The 24,634-nt window shown below is 57.3% G+C and overlaps 1 protein-coding gene across 1 annotated transcript in view; it reads right to left on the reverse strand.

Annotated features, from left to right (window-relative positions):
- Positions 1-1,746: 1,746 nt before the first annotated feature.
- The window catches only part of LOC144279930 (uncharacterized), a 36,237-nt gene continuing 13,349 nt past the window's right edge, over positions 1,747-24,634 (reverse strand). Inside the window, exons 3-6 of the mRNA XM_077841632.1 lie at positions 17,463-17,654; positions 16,751-16,852; positions 3,582-5,183; positions 1,747-2,897 (exon numbers count right to left, since the gene is read on the reverse strand). Of these exons, the coding sequence (XP_077697758.1) occupies positions 2,254-2,897; positions 3,582-5,183; positions 16,751-16,852; positions 17,463-17,654 (2,540 nt within the window). The 3' untranslated portion in view covers positions 1,747-2,253. The remainder of the gene's footprint in view (positions 2,898-3,581; positions 5,184-16,750; positions 16,853-17,462; positions 17,655-24,634) is intronic.

Below are 24,634 nucleotides of genomic sequence, written 5' to 3' on the forward strand. Positions count from 1 at the left end.
TTAAGGGGCAAAACAGAAGAGCCAGCAAGTGGCCTTGGAACAAAGCCAAGCTGGTGTTGAGCCGAGTGCCACACAGCGATGGGTGCACTGGGGTTGCAGAGATATCCCAGACAGGCTCAGGAACCCTTAGACAACCATCGCTTTGGGCACCTAACTCCCTTGGGCTCCTTTGTAATGCCCTTTCCTCATAGGTGCAGCCCTGGCCTTGTGTGATGTGGATTTTGAGTCAGTGTAGGATGCAATCACGCCGTTTTTGGTCTCCCTTGGCTCTGTGGCTGCTGGTAGCCCCCCCCAGATGGAGAGGTGAGGACATCCTGGACCAGGAAGAGTGGGCTGGATGTGCCTGCCTGGCCCAGCAGCCACTGGAGAGGTTTGGCCTTGGGCTGTAACTAGGGCTCCTAGGCACAACAGTAATACAAATAATCAATTCAGCACTGAGGTAGATGAACAGTGGAAACATCAGAGACAAATAGCCTGAGCCCCAGCTCTTCCCCTCTGCACCTCACGGCCCACCAGGGCAGCCTCGCCTGCAGGGCCACATGCCACGTCACACAGGAGTCCAGCTACAACCCCCAGCTCCAGCAAGTGGTAACACCAGCAGGGAAACTAACAGGGCGTAAACCCACCAAACACTCAAGGAGGACGGCACTGTGCCGCAGAGCTGGGCTCGGAGCAGCAGAACCAACAGGAGGATGTGCTTTCCCAGCCACTTTTAAACACAGCTTGCTTGTGGGTGAGTTCCTAGTTCAATAATAGACATGATAGCAACCGGGGAGGCCCCTGTGTTTCCAGGCATTCAAATGGCAGCATGTTACAGCCAACAGCCCCATGGCCCTCCCTGGGAGAGCCATATTGAAGTCCCTGCTTGGAATCAATCAGGCACATCCCAGCTGGGTGCTTCATCACAGGGCTATTCGAGGGGTCTCTTGTTTTCAGAAATGCCCTGGAACCATCCCACCGTGCGCCTGTTATATACAGACACGTTCCCACAAAAGCTACTGCCTCAGTGACTTGGCATTGAACTACCCCCCCCCCCCCAACACTTTTGGACAATTCGCATCCAGCTCTGCCTCTGAGCTGCCGTGTGACCAGGGCCATTTCACTTCACCCCTCTTGGCACCTCAGTGTCCTCTCCCACCTCTGGTCTTGTCCCTTTAGACCCCGAGCAATTTGAGGCAGGCGCTGGTTTCTTACTAAGTTTGTGCAAGGCCTGACAGTGGCTGGGGCCTCTACCTGCCATTCTGCCCCAAATAACTCAGACGAGGTTGGGGCTGTTTGCCAGCCCAGCCTGGGAGCTCTCAGTACACCAGCAGTCCCCCTCCGCATGTCTTAACATGGAACACTAACCCCCCTGCAGCCCCACAGGGGACATCTCCCCCCTTGCGATTGAAACCTGGCAGAACTGATGGCAATTTCTGCTCAACCACCAGCGCTGGCAGGGGCTTTGCAATGTGAGCAGCTGGGCACAGGGCCCTGCAGGAACCAGGAGCCCCCACACAAGGATCAATTCACACAGGCAGCCACTGGTTGGGGGAGCCCAGCTGGAGACCTTGTGCTGACTGGGGCAGGTTCTCAGCAGCTTGGGAAGACCAGGGCTCTGCCGGGCTCCCCAAACCCAAGATACCTGAATCCAGCAGCCACCTGAAAGGCTGGCCGTGGTCTGCTGAGCAGGCAGGGGACTCACAAATACAACAATTTGCTTAAAAACATTTTTTTTTAATAATAAAAAAGAAAATCAGTCGTGTGTGTCTTGCTCCACCTGACCCCTTAAGGCAGAGGGGCAGGGCAGGGGCCTTTCCACTCTTGTGTCCAAGCTTGGCCATGCAGTGGGGGACATGAAAAAACAAGTCACTGGTCCCCACCCCTAACACACAAAGCACATGCAGCCCCCAGCGAGCCTCAGGGCAGCTTTTTATGCGATGGAGTAACTGAGAGGGCAGCAGCATTTCAGGTGAGAAGAGGCCCTGCCCTGCCCCCTGTGACACAGGGGAATCCAAGGGGTGGAGGACCTGAGGACGCCATGGGTGCCAGGGCAGAGTGGCACGTGGAAGGCCAGGCCAGAGAAGAGACGTCTGGGTGTAGTTTCTCCCAGGATGGTCAGACAGCTCAGTCCAAACACCCCAACACAACTGCCTGCTCTGCAATGGGGTGGGGCTGCAGGAGCAGAGCAAGGGGGTGTTTGCACTGAGGGCCCCCACAGGGGTTGGGGGGTAGGCACAGCAGTGGTGTGCTCTGAGCCTCACCCATGCCCGCTCATGCCATGTCCTCCCCCCGGTGGCTGAGCAGATGAAGCTGCAGCCTGGGGAGATCGCTGAAGGTGGCATGGCACTGGTGGCAGGAGGGATGGTGCCTGCGGAGCCGCATGTGCTGTTTCAGTGACCTCTGGTACACAAAGCGCTTGGCACAGACCCCACAGATGTAGGGGCCCAGGGGGGGCCGGCCTCGCCTCCGCTTCTTGGGGGGCTGGCCTTGGCCTTGCTTCATGGGGGGTCGGCCTCGCCTCTTCCCCTGGGGGACAGGCTCCAGCTCCTCGTCCTCTTCGTCCCCGCTCTCCCCTGCCCAGTCCTCCCCAGAGCTTCCCCCGGGGTCGCTGCCCTCCCCTGCTCCCTGCTCCGTGTATGTCACCTGGGGCTGGGACTGCCGGAAGTTGTAGGGTTTGTGCCACGCTCCCTGCTCAGCCCAGAGCTCCTTGGAGGGGCCTGGCAGCTGTGGAGGGGCTGAAGGGGGTGGTGGGCCTGAGGGAGGGGGGGTCTGCAGGGGGGCTGATGGTGGGGGGGGCTGCAGGGGCTGGGATGGGGCTGCCACTGGCAGGGGCTGTGCCTCGTTCCCCTTCTCTGCTGCCGTCCTGCTGCTGGTGAGCTCACCGTGCTGTCCTCCTGCTGGCCCCTGAGCTTTGGCTGCAAAGCAAAGAGGAGACAGGTCAGGGAGGTGGCAGGTGGATGACCCTTCCTGGTCCAAATAACAGCCCCTCTGAATGGGCCGTGAGGGCCCAGCCCCCAAGGAGGAAGCATGCTCTGGCAGGGGAGAGGAGTTAGAGGATTCAGCCCCCGAACCCGATGGAAAGGGGGTCCCCGATGGAGGTGAGGGCCAAATTCTGATGTCCCAATCTGTGCACCCCCATGACTTCAGCAGGGAGTTCTGGGGCTGACCCCCAAACCTTTCGCCCTTAAAAGGCCCCCCTCACTGCCCTCCCCCCAACTCTAGGCAAGGAGAGCTACGGTAGAGCCTCCCTTGCTCAGAAAGGCATATGTGCTTGGGGCAATCCTCCATATTTCCAGTGCTTTCCCTGGGCCCCAAGTGACATGAATCCAGCCCCCCGAGGCAGGGAGGCAATCGGCTCGTTTTGTGGTTGGCACATCCCCCCTTTCCATGCTCAGCACAGGGCATGGCCCAGCCCTAGCCAGGAAGGCAGGGCAGCCATCTTGCTGGCACAAGCCACACCGAGCTTTTGTAACAAATGGGGCCACACGAGAATTGCTCTGGGGCCCGACCTCCCTGCAGTAGCTGACAGCGGAGGCTGGGAAGCAGGAGCCGACCTGCCCGACAGTGAAGCCTTGTGCCCTGGTGTCGGTATACGGTACCTGGGGCTGGGCGCAGCACTCGCATCCTTCCGGGCACGGGTCCTTGCAGAGTATGTGCGTGGGTACTCCCGGCTCTCGTGCCTGTGTCCCTGGGGGGCACGACCATCTGGGGTGGGATCTGAAGGATGATCTTGGTGCCCGGAGGCAAGGTTGCCGGGTTCAGTAGGATCAGACCGTTACTTATCACTCCTGTGACTGGGTCTGAGGGAGGAATGGTCAAGGGGACTGAGACAGGGGCCAGGGCCATCGGTGTAGTTGAGCTGTGGGGACTGAGACAGAGGCCAGGGCCTGAGACTGAGGTTGAGCTGTGGGGCCTCACTGCTACTTGGGCTGGGGGCCTGGCTGGGATGGAGCTTGGGGGCCTGGCGGCTATTGGGGCTGGGGGCCTGGCTGGGGCAGAGCCTTGGGGCCCAGTCGCTAGTGGGGCTGGGGGCCCAGCTTGGGGACAGCCTGGGGGCCCAGTTGCTAGTGGGGCCAGGGCTGTGGGCCTGGTTAGGGCGGAGCCTGGGGGCCCGGCCGCTAGTGGGGCTGAGGGCCTGGCCGGGGCAGAGCCTGGGGGGCCAGCTGGGGCAGGGCTTGGGGACCTGGCTGCTAGTGGGGCTGGGGGCCTGGCCAGGGTGGATCCTGCTGTCGAGACAGAGTCAGGGACTCTGACCATGAGTGACGCGGTCCCTGGACTCCTGGTGTTGTTTTGTGCCGGCCGGGAGGCCTGGGGCTGGGGCTGGGCCTGGGCCTGGGGCTGGGCCTGGGCCTGGGCCTGGACCCGGCAGAAGTGCCCTCCCGTGTACTGCACCCCACAGCGCGCGCAGGTCTGCGGCCCCCTGTGCAAGCTCTTGTGGAAGAGCAGCTTGAACTCGAGGGTGAAGACAGCGCCGCACTCGTCGCACACCAAGGCCTTGTGGCGACGCTGGTGCAGGCGCAGCAGCATGGGGCCGGCGAAGCTCTTGTCGCAGTCCTCGCAGCGCAGCAAGGGCTTGGGGGCCAGGGTCTGGGGCTGCCCCACGTGGCTGCGGATGTGCGCCAGCAGCTCTGCCTGCGACACAAAGCTGCGCTTGCAGTCCATGCAGGGGAAGGGCCGGATGCCCTCGTGGCGCCGCAGGTGCTCCTGCAGATCGGGGGCCGAGGCGAAGACCTTGGGGCACTTGGAGCAGCTGAAGGGGCGTTCCCGGCCCCCGCTGTGCACGCGCTGGTGCTTGGCCAGGTTGGAGGAGTCGGTGAAGGACTTGCCACAGGCGTGGCATGAGTACAGCGCCTCCCGCGTGTGGATCCGCAGGTGCTTCCGCATGTTGCTGCTGTTGGCGAACTTCTGGCCGCAGGTGGGGCATGGGTAGACACGCGGAGCCGTCCCTCCCTGGGGACCCCGCTTCCTCTGCCGCTGCGGAGGGGGCTCAGCATCTTCCTCCTCCCCCTCTGCTGAGCTCTCCTCCGTGGAGCCACCAGGGGAGTCTCCCTCCTCCTCCTCTGCTGAACGCTCCTCTGCAAGGCCCCTGGGTCTCAGGGAATAGCCCCCCTGGCTGTCCGGGACATCCTCCGAGGACTGGGCAGGGGAGGAGGGCGAGGAAGGTGGCACTGCTGGGCTGCCGGCCTGGCCCTTTACATCATCTGCAGAGAGAGGCACATGGTGAAATGTCCATCCTGGTGAGGCTGCATCTGGTGGAGCAGCTTACCTGGCGTCTCAGCCTCCCCCACCTCTTATGCTCTCAGCCCAGTTCAGCCATTCACCCAATTGCTCTTCAGCCCTACACCACTAACCCACGGCTGCCCTCCAGACCCTGCTCTCAGCGCCTCGGAGGGGAGCTTAGAACGCAGCCAAGCCCAGAGCTGGTCACTGGTGGATGAGTTAAACACAGGCCTCAACCCTGACAAATGCCGACAAGGGCGTCCTTGCGGGGACAGAACGAGGGCACTGTTCCCATGCCCCTGCGTTACCACCACCCCACTCCTGCCAGCTGGCCCAGCACAGCGCTCAGGCGCCCAGTGGGGATGGAGGACAACACCTGAAGCCCCAGAGCCAGACACTGCTGCTCCCCCAGACAGCTCGGAGCGTGGCTTTGCCTGAGATTGCACATGGGTCACAGAGGAACTGCTACTGAGGCCCTGTCCGAATCTCCATCCTGCTCCAGCTGGGAGGTTCTCAGATGGTGACACCTGGAGCAGAGCCACCCGCCCAGGGAAGATACGGGTGATCTCAGGACAAGGGTCTACACATGAGATGGGGTCTCAGCCACAGACCTAAACAATCAGACTGACCACTTGGTGCTTGAATCCCACCAGAGACAGCCAGACAGGAAAGGACCCACGAACTCTCCCCCGACTTTGGGAACCGAACCGATCTCCCAGTGCAGTTGACTCCCCGCAGAACACGTTTCTTCACTGGCCCCTCTCCCTCATTCTCCCACACGCTTCCTCACTCTGTTCACACTTACCGCCCCCTTGTATGCCTCCTCCTGTTGGGGGTGGGTGGTGGGCAGGGAGCCTGCTCAGCCTGGATCCCTGAACCGGGCGCTGGGTACAGCCTGCCACGCCCCTGCCCTCCCCACTTCCCCAGCATACAGCCTCGCCCTGTGCTGCCTCCTGACACATCCAGCTGTGGGCTCAGCATCAGGAAGCGCAGCCCCCAGGTGGATCCACCCCCAGCTCCCAAGTCCCTCCCCTCAGGGGTCCCTTCCCCTTCCCCACAGCTGTGGGTCTCACGCTCCTCTCCAAGGGGAGCTGGATTGGAGAGAACCAGCACTGCACATGTGCAGCCTCACTCAGCAGGGGCCGCCCCGGGGCTGGCCAGGTGGGGGAGTCCTCGCCACCAACCCCCACTGGTCACAGGGGTGGCAGGAGCCTAACCCCAGTTCTGCAGTAAGGCCCTTCCTGGCTCTGCCCAGAGAACAGCCTGGGATGCCCTGGCACTGGGCACGCAGCTCAGGACCCCGTTCTGTGCCAGTGCTCAGCCACAGTCCAGGCTCCACGCATGAGCACTCGTCTACGTGGGAAAGCGATACCGGTATAAGCCAGGTGTAAAGTGCAATGTAAAGTGACAGCTGCATCGGCGCCCCATACGGATCCCCCCTCCTGGGGGATGCTGCATCGGCACCCCATACGGATCCCCCCTCCTGGGGGATGCTGCATCGGCGCCCCATACGGATCCCCCCTCCTGGGGGATGCTGCATGAGCGCACCATATGCCCCCTCCCCACCCCCGGTGAATGCTGAACCAGCGTGCCATATGCCCCCCACCATTAACACTCATGCTGGGATAAGGGGGAGCGTTCAGCTTGTGTCGCTTTGGAAGGAGTTTAGCTAAAGCCCTCCAAAGTTACTTTTATCCTGGAGCCAGAGGGGCCACAAGGGGGTTTGCACCAGTCTAACTGCACTCATTTAAGCACAGCGGGGAAGCTTTTCCACACGGACATGCCCTGAGGGACCCCTGGGCTCCTTCAAGTGTGTGCTCCAGGGAGCTCCGGCCACCTGGCAGGTGAGATAAATCCTGCTCAATCCCATGGCGGTCTGGGGCCTCCCTGTCAGGGCTGGGAAGGGAACAAACAGAGACCCAGGCAAGTAACAGACTAGCTCCCTGATACTCTACAGCCTTGGGAGCAGATTCCTTCAGTACAGGCCTCACTTTGAGCCTAGGAGGAGTCCTGATGACCTCTGGGACTGACCATGTGCTTCGTTGCCTTGCTGAACTGGGGTCTTGCTGGCTGGCTGTCTAGGCTTTTCCCCTAGTGCTTCCCATACGGTCACAGCCTGGAAGCAGGAATATCTGTACCAGCTATGAAAACACAACCAGACACCTGAGCTTGTGGCATCAGCATTCGCTAATTCTGAGCGAGCAGCTGCATGAGAACTCACTGCATGGGCACCATAGCATCTGTTAGCGGTAAAGAGCTCTCCCCTTTGAGATCTGCCCTTGGCTATGGGAAAAAGACAGTTACCTTTTCCGTAACTGGTGTTCTTCGAGATGTGTTGCTCATGTCTATTCCACAATAGGTGTGCGTACTTGCCATGTGCACTGGTGCTGGAAGTTTTTCCCCAAGCAGTACTCGAAGGGGGGAGCACCCTCCCCCCCCGTGACCCCGGAGCAGTGCCTGCCTGGTGGGGTATAAGGGGGGGCTGCGCTTCCCCCACCCTCAGTTCCTTCTTGCCAGACAACTCTGACAGAGGGGAAGGAGGATGGGATGTGGAATAGACATGAGCAACACATCCTGAAGAACATCATAGAATCACAGAATATCAGGGTTGCAAGGGACCTCAGGAGGTCATCTATTCCAACCCCCTGCTTGAAGCAGGACCAATTCCCAATTTTTGCCCCAGATCCCTAAATGGCCCCCTCAAGGATTGAACTCACAACCCTGGGTTTAGCAGGCCAATGCTCAAACCACTGAGCTCTCCCTCCCCGCAAGAAAAGGTAACTGTTTTTTCTTCAAGTGATTGCTCATGTGTATTCCACAATAGGTGATTCCAAGCTATATCTGTTGGAGGTGGATAGGAGTTCACAAGTTCTTGGGATGGAGTACCGCCCTGCCGAACCCAGCATCATCCTTGGCCTGGGAGACGATTGCATAGTGTGAGGTGAATGTGTGAACCGAAGACCATGTGCCGGCCCTACAGATATCCTGGATGGGGACATGGGCCATGAAGGCAGCTGATAAGGCCTGCGTCCAAGTCAAGTCTGCCCTCACAACAGGCGGCGGGGGAACCCCTGCCAGCTCATAACAGGAACGGATGCACAAAGTGATCCACTTAGAAAGCCGCTGTGTGGAAATCGGCTGACTCTTCGCCTGCTCAGCCAAGGTAATGAACAGTTGTGAAGACTTTCTGAATAGCTTGGTCTGCTCGAGGTAGAAAGCCAGAGCTCATCTCACGTCCAGCATGTGGAGATGGCGTTCCTCACTAGTCACGTGAGGCTTGGGGCATAGGACTGGCAGAAAAATGTCCTGACCCATGTGGTTGGCAGAGACCACCTTCGGGAGGAACGCGGGGAGCTGGACCTTGACCTTATGAAAAACCGTATACGGTGTTTTGGGCCCTGAGCTCCGAGACCCGCCTGGCCGACGAGATAGCTACCAGGAAGGCCACCTTCCATGAGAGCCGAGACCAGGAACACGTGGCTAGTGGTTCAAACAGGGCCCCCGTGAGACGAGCCAGCACCAGGTTTAGGTCCCACTGTGGAACCAGGGGCTTGGAATATGGGTAGAGACGGTCCAAACCCTTAAGGAACCGGCTGGTCATACCATGGGAAAACACCATGTGCCCTTGCACCGGGGGATGAAAGGCCGATATGGCCGCCAAGTGTACCCTGACTGACGAGGGTGCCAGTCCCTGGGCCCTCAGGTGGAGGAGGTAATCAAGGATAAGCTGGACTGGGGCAGCTGTCAGGGAAACACCCTGGCCTGCCACCCACCTCAAAAACCGAGACCACTTCGCCACATAGGAGCGGCGAGTGGAGGGCCGTCTACTTTCGAGGAGGACGCGCTGAACCCGTTCCGAGCATGTCCTTTCCTCGCCACTGAGCAGCCACACCATGAGGTGAAGCGTTGCTAGGTTGGGATGTAGGTGGCGGCCCTGGTCCTGAAAGAGCAGATCCGGGTGGAGTGGCAACTGCCATGGCGGAGCTACCGCCAGCCCTGAGAGGGTCCCATACCAATGCTGCCGGGGCAACGAGGAGGACCCTGGCTTTGTCCGTCTTTATTTGCTCCAGGACCTTGCTGATCAGAGGGAACAGGGCGAAGGCGTAGAGGAGCTGGCCTCACCAGGACAGGGTAATGGCATCGGAGATAGTGCCCCTCCCTAGGCCCCCCCGGAGCAGAGCCAGGGGCATTGTCCATTCTGCTGGGTCACAAATAGGTCCACCTGGGGAGTACCCCACCTTCGGAAGAGCTGGTGAGCCAATTCCGGGTGTAGAGACCACTTGTGCAGAGAGGAAAAATCCCTGCTCAAGTGATCCACCCTCACATTCCTTGCCTGTTGATATAGAACATCGAGACCATGTTGTCCGTGAGGACCCTAACTACCTTGCCCTCCAGGTGTGAGCGGAAGGCCATACATGCCAGTCACACCGCCCTGACTTCCTTGAAGTTTATATGAAGGGGTAGGTCTTGTAGAGACCACAGGCCTTGGGTCTGAAAGTTCCTCACATGGACCCCCCAACCCAGGTCCAACGCGTCGGACACCAGCTCCAAAGATGGGGCCCTGACTCTGAATGGGACCCCTTGGAGCATGTTGGTTGGGACTGCCCACTACCACAGGGAGGTGATCACAGAGTTCAGCATGATGAGGACTTTGTCCATTCTGTCTGTGGCCTGGGAGAACCGCGAGGCCAGCCAGAGCTGGAGGGGCCTCATTCTGAGTCTGGCGTGACAGACCACATATGCGCATGCAGACATGTGACCCAGCAGTTGCAGGCAAGCCCTGGCTGTTGTCACTGGGAACCTTGTGACTGAGTCGATGAGCCCTTTCAGGGTCTTGAAACTGTCTGGTGGGAGAGAGGCCCTGGCTGATGTCGTGTCCAGTAGCGCCCCGATAAACTCTATGCATTGGACCGGGACTAACGTGGACTTGGTGCTGTTTATCAACAGGCCCAGGGCAGTACATGTGGACAGGAGGAGCACCACATGATCCCTCACCAGCGACCGGGAGATGCCTTTGACTAGCCAGTCGTCCAGATATGGGAATATTTGGACCCCCTGGTGTCTGAGGTTGGCTGCTCCCACTGCCATACACTTTGTAAAGACCCTAGGGGCAGCGGACAGACCAAACGGTAAGACCATGAATTGGTAGCGACTCCATCCCACCATGAAACGGAGGAAGCGTCTGTGCCCCTCAGATATGTGGATGTGGAAGCACGCGTCCTGTAGATCGAGGGCAGCGTACCAGTCCCCATGATCCAGGGAGGGGACGATGGAGGCCAGGGAAACCATGCGGAACTAGAGTTTCACCATGTAGTGGTTCAGGCCTCGCAGGTCCATGATGGGCCTGAGCCCCCCTTTGGCCTTCGAGATAAGGAAATACCGGGAGTAATACCCCTTGCCCAGGAACTCCTTGGGCACCGCCTCTATAGCTCCTAGGTCCAGGAGCCGCCCCACCTCCTGCAGAGCCTCACGCCATCTCCTCAGCCTGGAGGTGGAGCCTCGCTGCCACCATTTTTAGGAGGTCTTGGTGAGCCCAGTAGTCCTCCTGAGGGACGGAGGGAGGCGGGGCCGCAATCAGCTCCTCTGCACAGGGCGAAGCCAATGCAGTGCTTTGGGTGTCGTCTGGCACCAGAGGATCCACCACCTGGTCGGACTCTGGGCACGGTACCGAGGACACAGATCCCACCGACCTTTTTCTGGCTGTCTAAAAATGGACGCTGACAGTGCTTCCGAGGCCCCGGCCAGTGAGTGAGCCCCTATCGGGGGCTGTGTCGGAGGCCACAGTGCCCACTGGCCAGCCACGATGCTTGGTGCCGTTGCGCTTGCTGAGGCACTGGCGGGCCTGGCTAGCTAGCTTGGCGTGTAGATAGGCGGCTGCGAGGTGAGGCCGGGCTGGCGAATGATCCGCTGCTGCCTCTGGACCAGGAGAATCGGCGGTGCCGGGACCTACGTTGGCCACAGGACCGTGATCTCGACGCGGAGGAGCAGCACCGACGGTAGCAGCTGCTCTGTGAACGGCCTTGATGGGTGGACCCGCGTTAGTGAGATGCTGGCGATTGACGCCCAGGGCTACAGTGCCTTGGCGGGAACTTGGAACGGGAGTCCGAGCAGGAACGACATTGACGATCGTGCCGCAACCGACCGTGGTATCTCCTGTGAGACGAGGACCATTGGCAACATCCCCCACGGTCCTGTCGATATTCGCTCTGTAAAAACGAGCAGTGCCGGGAGTCCCAGTCAGACGGCACCCATCCGGACAGTCTGGCCAGCGTTGAGGGCGATCCACGTGGACTGAGCCCTGAACGGTCGCTGGGCAGTGATGGGTGTTGGGAACGTTCCCTCGACCGAGACTGGTACCGGGCCGGTGGCGACTACAGTGATCCCAGCGACGGCTTGCCCCTGGAGCGTGCGGCCAACATCAGTGGAACTCCATGCACCAGCATGGACATGACGTCCCTGGCTGCCTGGAGGGCTTTGGGTGTAGATGGCATCTGGACATCTGGAGAGGCCTGCTCCGAAGGGGCTGGGCTACTCCGCTCAGCGTGAGTCGGAGGCCTAAAGCCCGATGGGGCCTACCCTCTATCGCAGACTTCCCTCGGTGCCGTTGCGAAGAGGGAGTCTTTCCGGTCCTCTTGGCGTGCCCCGTGGACAGGGAGAGGTGCTGTCTGCATGATGGTACCGGACGCTGCGGTGCCGGGTACCGATTGAGTGGTGTGCGGGGGTCGGGGCCAGCGCTGACTCCATCAGGATGGCCCGGAGCCTAACGTCCCTTTCGTTTTTGGTCCGGGGCTTGAAAGACTTGCAGATTTTGCACCTTTCTCCCAAGCAGCGCAGACAATCTGCATGCGGGTCACTCCTCAGCATAGAGCGCCTACAAGAGCCGCATGACTTAAAGCCTGGGGCACGCCCCGGCCCGGGCTCAATGACTAACTAAACTAACTGAATTAGCTAGCTAACTACCTACAGGTACTACTGAACAAACGAAGAGTTCTGGGGATGAGCTGCAGCAAATCACAGAATCATAGAATATCAGGGTTAGAAGGGACCTCAGGAGGTCATCTAGTCCACCCCCCTGCTCAAAGCAGGACCAATCCACAACTAAATCATCCCAGCCAGGGCTTTGTCAAACATGACCGTAAAAACTTCTAAGGAAGGAGATTCCACCACCTCCCTAAGTAAAGCATTCCAGTGTTTCACCACCCTCCTAGTGACAAAGTTTTTCCTAATATCCAACCTAAACCTCCCCCACTGCAGCTTGAGACCATTACTGCTTGTTCTGTCATCTGCTACCACTGAGAACAGTCTAGAGCCATCCTCTTTGGAACCCCCTTTCAGGTAGTTGAAAGCAGCTATCAAATCCCACCTCATTCTTCTTTTCCGTAGACTAAACAATCCCGGTTCCCTCAGCCTCTCCTCATAAGTCATGTGTTCCAGTCCCCTAATAATTTTTGTTGCCCTCCACTGGGCGTTTTCAATTTTTCCACATTCTTCTTGTAGTGTGGGGCCCAAAACTGGACACAGTACTCCAGATGAGGCCTCACCAATGTCGAATAGAGGGGAACGATCACGTCCCTCAATCTGCTGGCAATGCCCCTACTTATACATCCCAAAATGCCATTGGCCTTCTTGGCAACAAGGGCACGCTGTTGACTCATATCCAGCTTCTCGTCCACTATAACCCCTAGGTCCTTTTCTGCAGAACTGCTGCTGAGCCATTCGGTCCGGAGTTTGTAGCGGTGCATGGGATTCTTCCTTGTTGTCCTTGTTGAAGCTCATCAGATTTCTTTTGGCTCAATCCTCTAATTTGTCTAGGGCCCTCTGTATCCTATCCCTACCCTCCAGAGTACCTACCTCTCCTCCCAGTTTAGTGTCATCTGCAAACTTGCTGAGAGTGCAATCCACACCATCCTCCAGATCGTTAATGAAGATATTGAACAAAACCGGCTCCAGGACAACCCTTGGGGCACTCCACTTGATACCAGCTGCCAACTAGACATGGAGCCATTGATCACTACCTGTTGAGCCCGACAATCTAGCCAGCTTTCTATCCACCTTATAGTCCATTCATCCAATCCATACTTCTTTAACTTGCTGGCAAGAATACTGTGGGAGACAGTGTCAAAAGCTTTGCTAAAGTCAAGGAACAACACGTCCACTGCTTTCCCCTCATCCACAGAGCCAGTTATCTCGTCATAGAAGGCAATTAGTTTAGTCAGGCATGACTTGCCCTTGGTGAATCCATGCTGACTGTTCCTGATCACTTTCCTCTCCTCTAAGTGCTTCAGAATTGATTCCTTGAGGACCTGCTCCATGATTTTTCCAGGGTCTGAGGTGAGGCTGACTGGCCTCTAGTTCCCAGGATCCTCCTCCTTCCCTGGAGCTCAGCAGTTCCAACACCCCTTCACTGGCGGCAAGAAGGAACTGAGGATGGGGAGAGTGCAGCCCCCCTTATACCGCTCTGGGCAGGCGCCGTGGGCGGGGGGGCGCTCTCCCCTAAGGGTATTGCTAGGGGAAAATCTTCCGGCACCGGTGCACATGGCGAGCATGTACACCTATTGTGGAATACACATGAGCAATCACTCGAAGAAGAACTGGAGGTCACAGTCACTGGGGTAATGCAGGAGAGAAGAATGGCACTATGGACAGGTTTGTCCAGTGCCTGCGTAAAGGGGCTGGGGCCACAATACCAAGCTCATCATCATCATCATCATCTGGGCTGAGGCCTATGGATACAACACACAATTACTACTCTCCAGTGACTAGGCCAGACCCTCCCTGTCCCTGTCCCCTGGGCCATCATTCACAGCAGCACAAAGCAGGAGAAACACGACCAGCTCCGAAAGGCAGCATTATACGCTCACGGACATAATGGACCCAGAGGGCCCCTGGGTTTGTTAAACATGTCTCACATATTCGTGATGGGACCTCTCCTGAGCCGACTAGCCCATGCATGGCACAGGGACCCCAGGAGCACAGGGCTGTGACAGCTGCTCACACCAGACTAAAAAAGCCAAACTTGAAAGCAGAGTAGCCCAGCAGTTCTCAGATGCCCGGCTATCCGCTGAGCAGGATTGCAGCAACCAGACACTTTCCAGCCAGACGCAGCTCACAAGGGAGCAATCTTGTAACAATGGATGCCATTAACAAAGCTATTTCCTTCAACACAGGCCTCATACAGGCCAAGCAACATGCAAGGTAGCACACAGCCCAGCACGGCAAATCACCCAGGAGAGAAACGCCACTGAATGGTCTGTGTAAATGCAGTGAGAACCACACAGGAAGCCAAAAGATGATGGTACAGTGTGTGCCAGAGAAGTTTGCCATTTGAATGCACTGGAGTGCAGAGGCTGTCAACACTCTCATCAATTCATCCCCAGCATGCGGGAAGTTAATGGGTATCATTTTCTAGTACCATGTTCAATCGCACCATTTTCAGGTCCCTATGCAAGTTCCAGCTGAGTGGGGACGTGCATTCGCCCAGGCTCACTCTAGATCAGACTGATCGGGTGGAGGTTTCCTGCCTAGTTCCTAGCTTCCAGGCAGAATTGGCAGGAGTGCTCAGCACTTGTCTAACTTAGCTCCCGCTGAAAGCTGGGGGCTCTGGGAAATCCCAGGCTGGGAGCACAATGCACGCTGGGCAGTCACCACAGCTGCACATCCAACTGCATGCCAAGAGCCAGGCAGAGGCATAAACGGAAGTTTACAGGCACGACCGTGGCAACTGCCTGCCTGATTCTGGCATCTGCATGTGTAGCGCAGACGCACGGTTCTGGCGTATGTTGCTGGAAATCAAGCCCTCTTGCTACATTCTGCTCAGTGGCTCTGCTCCCGAGGAGCTGATGCTGGGGCCAGCACAGCCTTGCTGCTATAGGGGTCTTTTCCTTTAACACTTAATGGCTGTTTTTTAAAAGCCTACGACAACAACGTCCCAAAACCCAGCCCAGCTCCACAGCTGCCTCCGTGGCCGATGCCGTTTCCTGTTCAAAGAAACCTAATTCAAGGGGCTCGGAGGCTTCCCCAGCAGTCAGCAGGGCTCCGAAATAATGGGCTCATCCGACACCGAGAATCGGCAGCGCCAACTAGCCCCAAAGGTTCCAAAAATCACAAGAGCGAGAAACAACAAAGCCACGAGGACTCTGGAGAGACGCTTAGTTCTCCACCGGCCCCGGGCAGAGCACGCGCGCACCACAGCACAGCCTACTGCTGCTGCTCTAACAACCTAAAAAGCCCTGGGCTTTATGGGTCCGGATGCTACAGGGATTTGGATTCCTGGTCCCCAGTTCCCGCTGGCTCAGTGGCCTGGTGTCCAGCCACGTACAAGAGAAAGCACCCCAACAACTCGCTCCTTGGCTGACAGGCTCCCAGAGCGGCCAAATGACCCTCTCTGTCCTAGTGCCAGAAGCTGGGGGAGCTGCAGAGGAGACAGCTCTTGTACCCTCAACAGCCAGTTTAGTGGGTGGGCCACAGGAAGCCGGTATTAGATGGACAGGGAGCTGATTTGCACCTGGGGAGGGGCATGCAGGAGCATGAGGGCGAAGGCTGGAGCAGGATCTCCGCAAAGGGGAGTGGAGGCTGCAGCCCAGAGGGGCCTGTGGAGGCCATGGCGGAGTGGGGAGAGGGAAAGGAGTGTTTGGGGTCCAGGTTGAGACAATCTGGCACGTACACCCAAGCGACACCTGCGAGACTGAAAGCATCCACCCTCCAGAGCCGTCTGCATGTTAAACGCCACAGGGCGCATGCTGCTGCCCGCGTTATCCCGATGGACGGCGGGGCAGAGCTGCCTCTGCAGCTGGAGCTCCCAAGTCCCCTCCCATTGGGCAGCGAGCTCCACACTTACCCAGCAGCGAATGAATGCTGCATCTGGCACGTGACACAAGGCTGGGCTTGGCCCTTGGCGGTCGCTCAGAAGCTAGCGAGCTGAGTGGTTAGCGAAATGTCAGGGTCTCCTGCGAGCAGGGCTGGGCAAGGGTTCCCTGAGACACAGGGCAGAGCTCCTCTGTATGAACCCCAAAGGCTGCTGTGCCCAACTCCCCTAACTTCAGGATCCCAGGCTCAAGGGGCTGCAGCAACTGCAGAGCACAGAGAGTGCCAGGCAGAGCATCACAGCCCCCAGATCACTCGGCTTCCCGCCTGCACCTCCCCTGCTGAGCCCCCTCCTCTCTCCCAGGCCCTTCAAGATCTGTGCACAACAGGCCACTGCTCTCCCCCCCCCCCCCCCCCCCAGGAAGGTGTTGCCTCAGGCCCCAACAGGGATCCCCATATGCACGTGCCAGCTGCAGAGCCCCAAAAGGGAGCTGGGTATGCCATGTACCTCCCTGAGTCTTCGCCCAGCCATCTCCCTCTACGAGGGACCCCCAGGTGCCCAGCTGCACTCAGGGCCCTTCTCACAGAGCTGGGCAGCACCGTGATGGCAGCAGATCAGACCAGGTCATCCCTCCTCCTGCCTTGCTTGTGCTGGCATGGCAGGAGCCCAATGGCCCCTTCTGAGCTGTGCCAGGTGGGCTGAGCAGGACTCAGGTCACCCCAGTGACATCCTCTCCCCCATCACCTGCTTCCAGAGCCTTGCTCTCCACCCTGTCTGCGTCGTAGGCAGGGTCCTCCCAGATGAACTCGTCGTCCAGGTCCATGGGGTCACCCTGGCACCATTTACCTGCGCAGAAAGCACACTGGGTGGGAATCTGGGGGTGTCTCATCAGGGCAGGAGCTCAGAGTGACACCTGGCCCTGCCAAAGCCACCGGGCAGGGAGATGCAGGGGAAAGGGCAAGCCACGCCCAGGTGGGTCTCTGGGATTAGGGGCACATCTCTGGAGCTTTCAGTGCCTGGCTCCTCTCCCCAACCCTGGCCTGGGACCCACCTTCACTCTGCTGGGCTCTGTGCGAGTAGGCAAGGATAGGAAGTGGCATGTTGGCCTCAGAGCTACTATACAGTCCTGAGCCAGACCAAAGTTGGGGAAGCACTGGGCTGGGAGAGGGACTGGGGCTGGGCAAGGGGAGAGGTAGGAGCCTTGGGGGTGTCTGAACAAAGCAGACGTTCCCTGTTATGCTAGGAGGTCCAGGGCTGGGGGAACTGGCTACTGGAGAGGGACTGGGCCAAGCAGCATCTAAACCCAGACTGGACAGAGCCCTGGGGACGGTCTGTAGGGAACCATCCTGCTGCTGCCGCAGGTGATCTGACAGGGATCACCCCCGCTCTAAGTTCCCTGGGCTGTGGAGCCGGACAGCCCACAGGGGTATGGGCACCATGCGCCGAGGGCACCTACTCTTCAGCAGCACGGAAGAGGCCGTGTCCTCCAACTCCTCATCCTCGGGCCTGAGCTCCCACTGCTGGATCAGCTCGTTGATCTCCGCATCCAGCTGCTGGGCCTGCTCGTCGAGGCTGCTGGTGCCGCCCTGGAGCTCCAGAGCCGCCCGGAGAGATGGTTCCTGGGCCACGCTGGAGGCCTGGCGCGGAGCTGCGGGAAGGAGGGGGTTAGAAGGAGATGGTCAGTGTGTTGCTTTGCTCAGCCCTATATGGGTCTGCCTTTTACCTCCCCATCACTGGCTCTGGGTAGGGACACCGCTCCCCTCTGGCTGCTGGATTTTGGCACTCCCCCTGTAATAAAGGGAGAGGCAGGGAGCTTCTGAGGTAAAATCTCCCCACGCATGGCCTGGGCCCCAGCTTGACTCCACGGCAAGGGTGCGAACAGTGCGCAAGGCCTTGTTCAGCCACCTGCACTGGGCAGGGCAGATCCCAGCCGGTGCCCAATGTTGGGAGCTTCATGCTCGGCGTGCGCATTGGGGTCTCTCGGGGGGTGGCCATTGCCCTGTACCCCGTAGCATGAGGTCACGTCTGACGATGCAGAGGAAAAGCGAAGCCTGAGCTGCCACAAGGCCGGGCAAAGCAGCAGACAGAGCCCCGGGAAATTCCCTTCTTTAAAGAAAGAAAACTGGTCCATTTAACAGGGCAGGCTGGGGTTTGCAGAGCCCCACAGAACTCATCACATCCCCCATGCCCGCCAGCACCGCAAGTAGTGACACGGGGCAGTTTGGGAAGCCTCCATTCTTGAGTTTTGCAGGGGAAGGGGGTTCTCACGGCCCCCCTCTGCCCCACGCTAGCAGGAAAGCAGGCCCCCTTCCCCTCACAATTTGTTATAGTGGAGACATTTTCTCTCTGGCATTCAACTACAACAAAACCCCTCCACTTCTCCTTCACACTGAAATCCCTCAGGGCTGACAGGCCCCCCCCCCAGGGGTACTCCAGGTCAGGCACAGCCAGAGCATCACCCAAAGAACACATGAGGCAGCAAAGGCAGCGTGGTCTGGTGGATCAGGGACCCCAGGTCTAATCCCGGGGAGAGCTCAGCCCTCTGTCCCATCTGGGGGGGGAGAGAACCTCAGGGCCAGTGTCCCTATGGGGAGCAGAGCCCCAAGCATAGCCTGTGGATTCTAAGGCCAGAGAGGTACATTGTAACCACCTAGTGCAGGGGTTCTCACAATGAAGTGTCTGGTGGCCGCTCTGACAATTTTTCCTAAAATATTTAATTTTAGGAAAAACAAATAAATATGCGCATACTCACGTCCAAATTATTATTTATTTATTTATATAGGAGTTTACTTTTATTGTTGAGTCTGCAAAAAAAATGAAGTAATGTGCAGTTGTCTCTGTTCTTTACTAGATGCAAACAGACCAGGAACACAAATAAGGTGCTTTGCATGTTTTGATTTTTTTGGTTGATTTTGTTTTTGTAAAAACAACGAGGAGTCCTTGTGGCACCTTAGAGACTAACAGATTTATTTGGGCATAAGCTTTCGTGGGCTAAAACCCACTTCATCAGATGCATGGAGCAGAAAATACAGGAGCAGGTATACGTACATGAAAAGATGGGAGTTGCCTTACCAAGTGTGAGGTCAGTCTAATGAGACAATTCAATTAAACAGCAGGATACCAAGGGAGGAAAAATAACTTTTGAAGTTGTAATGAGAGCGGACTATTTCAAACAGTTGACAAGAAGGTGTGAGTAACAGCAGGGGGAAATTAGGTGTAGGTTTTGTAATGACCCAACCACTCCCCGTCTTTATTCAGGCCTAATGTGATGGTGTCCAGTTTGCAAATTAATTCCAGTTCTGCAGTTTCACACTGGAGTCTCTTTTTGAAGTTTTTTTGTTGAAGAATTGCCACTTTTAAGTCTGTTATTGAGTGACCAGGGAGATTGTAGACGTGCTAGCTAGTAAATCTGCTACTCTGAAAAGTTATATTTGTATATTTGTTAATATCACTTTTCACAGTGGACTTACCCAGCCCTGGCAAGCTGAGGGACAAATTAAGTCCTACACAGGGAGGTGGGAAGGTGTCGGGGATGACCAGGGGCAATGGGGGGTGAGCCCAGGGCTAGAGCCTGAAGCCCTGCGGCTGGAGGCTGAAGTCTGCCGCCATACGCCAGAGCCTACTGCCTATCACCACAGGGCCGAAACCCAACCTCCACCACCCCTGGGAAGGTGGGAACTCACACTGGCCGCCTGCTCCTACAATGTTTGTGGCTCCAGAAGGGGGCAAGGACCAACCCCTGCAGGTGGCCCTGAGGAGGGGCAACTGCTTTGCCCCTCCCCCCATCACCACCCAGCAGGCTGTGGCCACAAGAAAAGCCCCTGGTGGCTGCATGTGGTCATGGTGGCTGCATTTGAGAAACACTGACCTAGTCTGATGTCCTGTGTCACAGGCCGGAGAATCTCACCAGGCAATTCCTGTGGCAGGCCCAGCAGCTGTGTTTGAGCCAGAGCACGTGTTTTAAGAGCCCCCCCAATCTCAATGTAAAGACTCCAAGTGCTGGGGAACGCACCACACTCCCAGATAAACTGTTCCAGTGGTCAACAGTCTGCACCTTATTTCTAGTCTGAATTTAGCTAGCTTCAGCTTCTAGCCGCTGCATCTTATTCTGCCTTTAAGAGCCCCTCAGGCAGAGAAGTACCCACGTTGGTTCTTGAAAACCACGATTAAGTCACCTCTGAACTTTCTCTTTGATAAACTAAATGGATCAAGTTTCGTTTGTCTCTCAGACAGGTTTTCCAATCCTTGAATTGTTCCTGTAGTGCTTTCCTCAACGCTTTCTAATTTGTTAGCATTCTTGTGGCTGCGTGGACACCAGAACGAAACCCAGCAACCAGTAATGGCCCCACTAACATATAACCTATACAGAGGCGATAGCATCTCTCTACTCCCACCTGCTAGCTCCCTTACACACCTGAGGATTGCGTTCACCCTGAGCTAGAGCATCGCCCTGCGAGCTCACATTCAGTTGGATTCCTTCTGCCATGACCCCTCAGTCCTTTCCAGTGTCCCACATTCCAGGACACAGTTCCCCATTTTATACATGACCCACACTCTGCAGGGCCTTGCATGGGGCAGTGTTAAAACACGAGCACCCTGTCCCCTTGCCAACTGGCCCAGATTGCTCTGTGGAAAGGATGTGTCATTATCCACAATGAATCAGTGGACAGGTGACAGACACAAATTTTCCCAGCTAAGATTTTATGCTTTCTTCCAGATTGTTGTTCAAGCTCCTGAACAGCACTGTCCCCATACCAAGCCCTGAAGGACCCTATTAGAAGAGATCTCACTGGAGGATGATTCCCCATTAATTTTGAGAGCGATCCTTAACCAGTTTTTAATCCATTTAATATGTGCGACATTGTTCACACTGTTCAAAAATCAACGGGGCCCTGATCTCAGCTGAGGCCTCTCGGCATACCGGAATACACAGAGCAGACTTTCCAGCTCCTGGAGCATTTCCCTCCCATTACCACACTAACAGCAGCTTTTGCTCCCCCCAACTTCAATGAGATCAGGATCGGGTCCTTAAATCCCTAACTGCAAGACCGTTTAATCCCCTTTGATCTGACAGTGCATTACTTTTCACAGCCGAAAGGTTCTGGGTTGATAAGGTTTAAGAAACGTAACTAGCTGCCCTTTGTTACTGTGCTAAAATTGGGTGCGGGGCTTGCACTGAGCAGGTAAGAACAGCCTGCATGGCAACTCCAACCCTAAGGCTCCGGGGATGCAGAAGGATGCACGTGCTGATACGAATGCAAGATCGGGGCCTAAGGATGACAAGACCTTCCCCTGGACCAGCAGCTTTGTTACAGCCTAGGGAAAAATTCCACTTTCAGCTCCACCAGTGTCCATGGAGCTGAACCTGTGTATGGGAGAGTGGAATGTGATGTTACTGTAGGCCCATTATTTTCAGAAGGGCTCAGCACACGGAGCACCGAACCCTTTTGAAACTCTGGACATAAGCATGGTGCAATGGGAGCTGCCGAGCCCTTCAGCAAACCCAGTCCCACGTGTTATTTAGAGGAGGAACCAAGCTGAGCTCTCTCCTGATGACTGCAGCTGATCCACATGGAGGCCCAGGGACACTGACGGGACTGAGTGAAGCTGCCCGATCACACTGGGCTGCCTTGGCATCTAAAACAGTCCATTTAAACTATGAACAAAGCCCCAGTGTTCCTGCTCCATGGAAGGATGGCTCCACATGCCTCAAACTTCCAGTGTGTAGGTGGGCACTGTCCTGCCCCCTGTTGGCAACACCCGTGGCTCCTCCTGCTAATCAATCAGAGTCCATTGCCAGGGCTGTAACAAACCGCAGGGTCCAGGGCTGGGGCACAACTGTTAGGAACAGTGAGTTTTAAAAAGGGGACATTGCTTTATTTTTAAGCATCCCTCCCTTGCTGCGACACTGCTGGGGGGCACTAAGGGCTCCATCCCGAACCCCTTGCTGAAGCCCTCAAGAGTGCAGGGGTGCTTGTGGGGAGTTGCTGTGTATGCGTGGGGTGGGGGGAGAGGGTCCTTGGCTGGCAGCGAACACCAGGCCCAGCTGCTGTTGCATCATATTAGTTTTAAACATTGTGAGTGTTACATACAAGCTTTCTGTGTGCCCCCCTTAACTCAGAGCCCTGTGAGATCAAGCCCTTCCGATCCAGCCCAGGCGCTCCACGTCAAAGTGCTAGAAGTGAGTTCTGCCCTGCTGCAATGGCGAAGGAAGCTGCAAGGGGTCTGCTGCAACCAGCAGGGGGTGGACACACCTGCCTGCAGGTAAGGAATTAAAAAGCCAGGATACACCCCACACCCACCCACTGAGGTTTTCGCAAGCAGGGCCTTGTCTTTCAAACCAGCAAAGTCCTCTCCAGCTGCAGCAGCTCACTGCAGCCCCATACTCACTGGGCTGGGGTCCATGCAGCGACGGACACACCATGCCAGTTCCTTGCACGTAGTCTGAGAGGGGAGAACACTCACCTAGGGCTGGGGTAGGAGCGTCACTCTACCTCCCATCTGATAACGGGGCACCCTTGCTGCTGCCCTGACTTCTGCGCTGCTGCCTGCAGAGCTGGACCTTCAGTGAGCAGCCACTGCTCTCCGGCCGCCCGGCTCGGAAGGCAGCAGCGCAGAAGTAAGGGCAGCAATACCAAGCCCCCTCCTGCAACTCCCTTTTGGGTCAGGACCCACCATGTGAGAAACGCTGGTCTCCCCCGTGACATCTGATCTTCTGTGTAATTTTACCCTCTACTATACCAATTTCGGGGGGGGGGGGAGAGGGGGGGAGCCAGATTTCACAGTCCATGTGTTTTTCATGGCTGTGAATTTGGCAGGGCCCTACCCATGTGCAAACCAAGGCCTGAGAGATGGGAGCGGGAGACACCCCTTTATGCCAGAAAAGAGCAGAGCCTTCCAATTACCCCCGCCCCCAGAAAGAGCAGTGGGAGGAGGGGCAGCAGCTCAGCCAATTGCTGGATGGGACCTGGCCCCACACATCAGGGCAGGCTGGATTCCAGCACTGGGGCTCAACCCCATCTTTGCTCATGTCCCCCCAGAGGGCAATAGGGTCAGAAGCCTGGTCCCCTCTGACAGCCCATTTCTGGACTATTCCCCCCATGGCTCCATACACACAGGGGTGGGGGTCTCCCTTACCTCCCCCCCAGACACCGCAGCCCCCCTGGACGGCAGCGTGAAGGGCGGATGGGGCTGGATTGAGTAGGCACCGCTCAGCTCCCCTGCCCTACCTCCCCAGGGCTGTTGCTGCCATGTAACGGGCGTGGCCAGGGAACCGCTTGCTGCTCCATCTGCTGGGGAGCCCAGCACAGCAACGCCCCAGCTGAGCCTGGGGGCAGCAGAGTCCTGTTGCATGTGTGAGACAAGACACGCTGGGGGCAGGGCAAGAGGGAGGGGTGCCCTGGCCCCCAGTATGGTGGAGAAGGAGCAAGGGCTTCAGCACTCACCAGCGTCTTTCATCTCAGGCCTTTGTCCAGATGGGGAAGTGGCAGGTGTTAACTCACACGTGTCACCTACAATGTGACAGGCCGTGAGCGCAAAAAATTTCCTCTTTGCAATTTTTGTGCGCACGGTGTTTCACCTTGTGCACGGGGTTTAGGATCTGAGGGCACGCACACACGTGCACAGCTTCGAGGGAACAGTGGTCACCTAGCACCTTCCATGTCTTGATCTGGAAGAGGCCACTGATTCAGCCTCAGCCCCAGGGAGGCAGGGAAAGATCACCACCCCCTTCCCCGACCTTTGGACAAACTTGATAAACTAAGGCACAGAGAGGGGCAGTGACTCACCCAAGGCCACACAGAGAGCCAGCAGCAGAGCTACAAATAAAACCCAGGAGTCCTGGCTCTCACACCCCACTCTGACCACAGCCCTGTCTCCATTTCAGGAGGGTCAGATCCTATTTTCCAAGCAATCCTTCCCCACTCTGCCCCTCTTACTTCAGGCTATTTCCACAGAGTTCAAAGGTGTGTCCTCTCTCTAAGAGGAGGTGTGTCCTCCAGCTTCCCAGCTCCCTGCGGGGGAGCTCATGGGTCTTTTTAACGCAGTGGTGGGTGGCAAGAATGCCCCTCCCCCTGCTCGGTCCCAGTGAGATGTCTCTCTAAAGCACCTTCCCTTGGGATGTACCCCAAAAAGTATCTTCTCCCCATGAAGGACATGCACCATCTCAAATACCCCCTCACCCAAACACTAGGCTCTCCAACCTGATTCCCCGGCTGCCAGGCCAGCTCCTGCCTCCCAGGCCTTTCAAACCCTCGCACTCCCCTCAGGAGGATTGTAATCCCATCCAGGAGTGCTCCTTGGCTTTCCAGCTGCCTGGGACAGAGAGGAAGGAAGCAGTTTGGACAGGAGCCACCAGAGACTTATCTCAGGAAGAGAAGCATGACCACTCCTGAACCTGCCATGGGCCACCACCTCCCTCCCACTGGGAACTGCATTTCCCTTATCAGCTGCCATCACTTCCTCCTAGTGACAATGAGGGTGGGGGTGTCTGCTCAGCTTCACCTGCCTCACTGGCAGCTTTCTCCCCACTCCTTCCCCCCCAAACCCAGAGCCCTTGGGGAAGGGCTGAAATTCAATATCCCTTTGGGTGGAGTGCCATTGTCCCTATGCTGGCTCACTCCCTGATAA

This window comes from Eretmochelys imbricata, chromosome 24 (genome assembly GCF_965152235.1).
Source record: "Eretmochelys imbricata isolate rEreImb1 chromosome 24, rEreImb1.hap1, whole genome shotgun sequence".
Lineage (NCBI taxonomy): Eukaryota > Metazoa > Chordata > Testudines > Cheloniidae > Eretmochelys > Eretmochelys imbricata.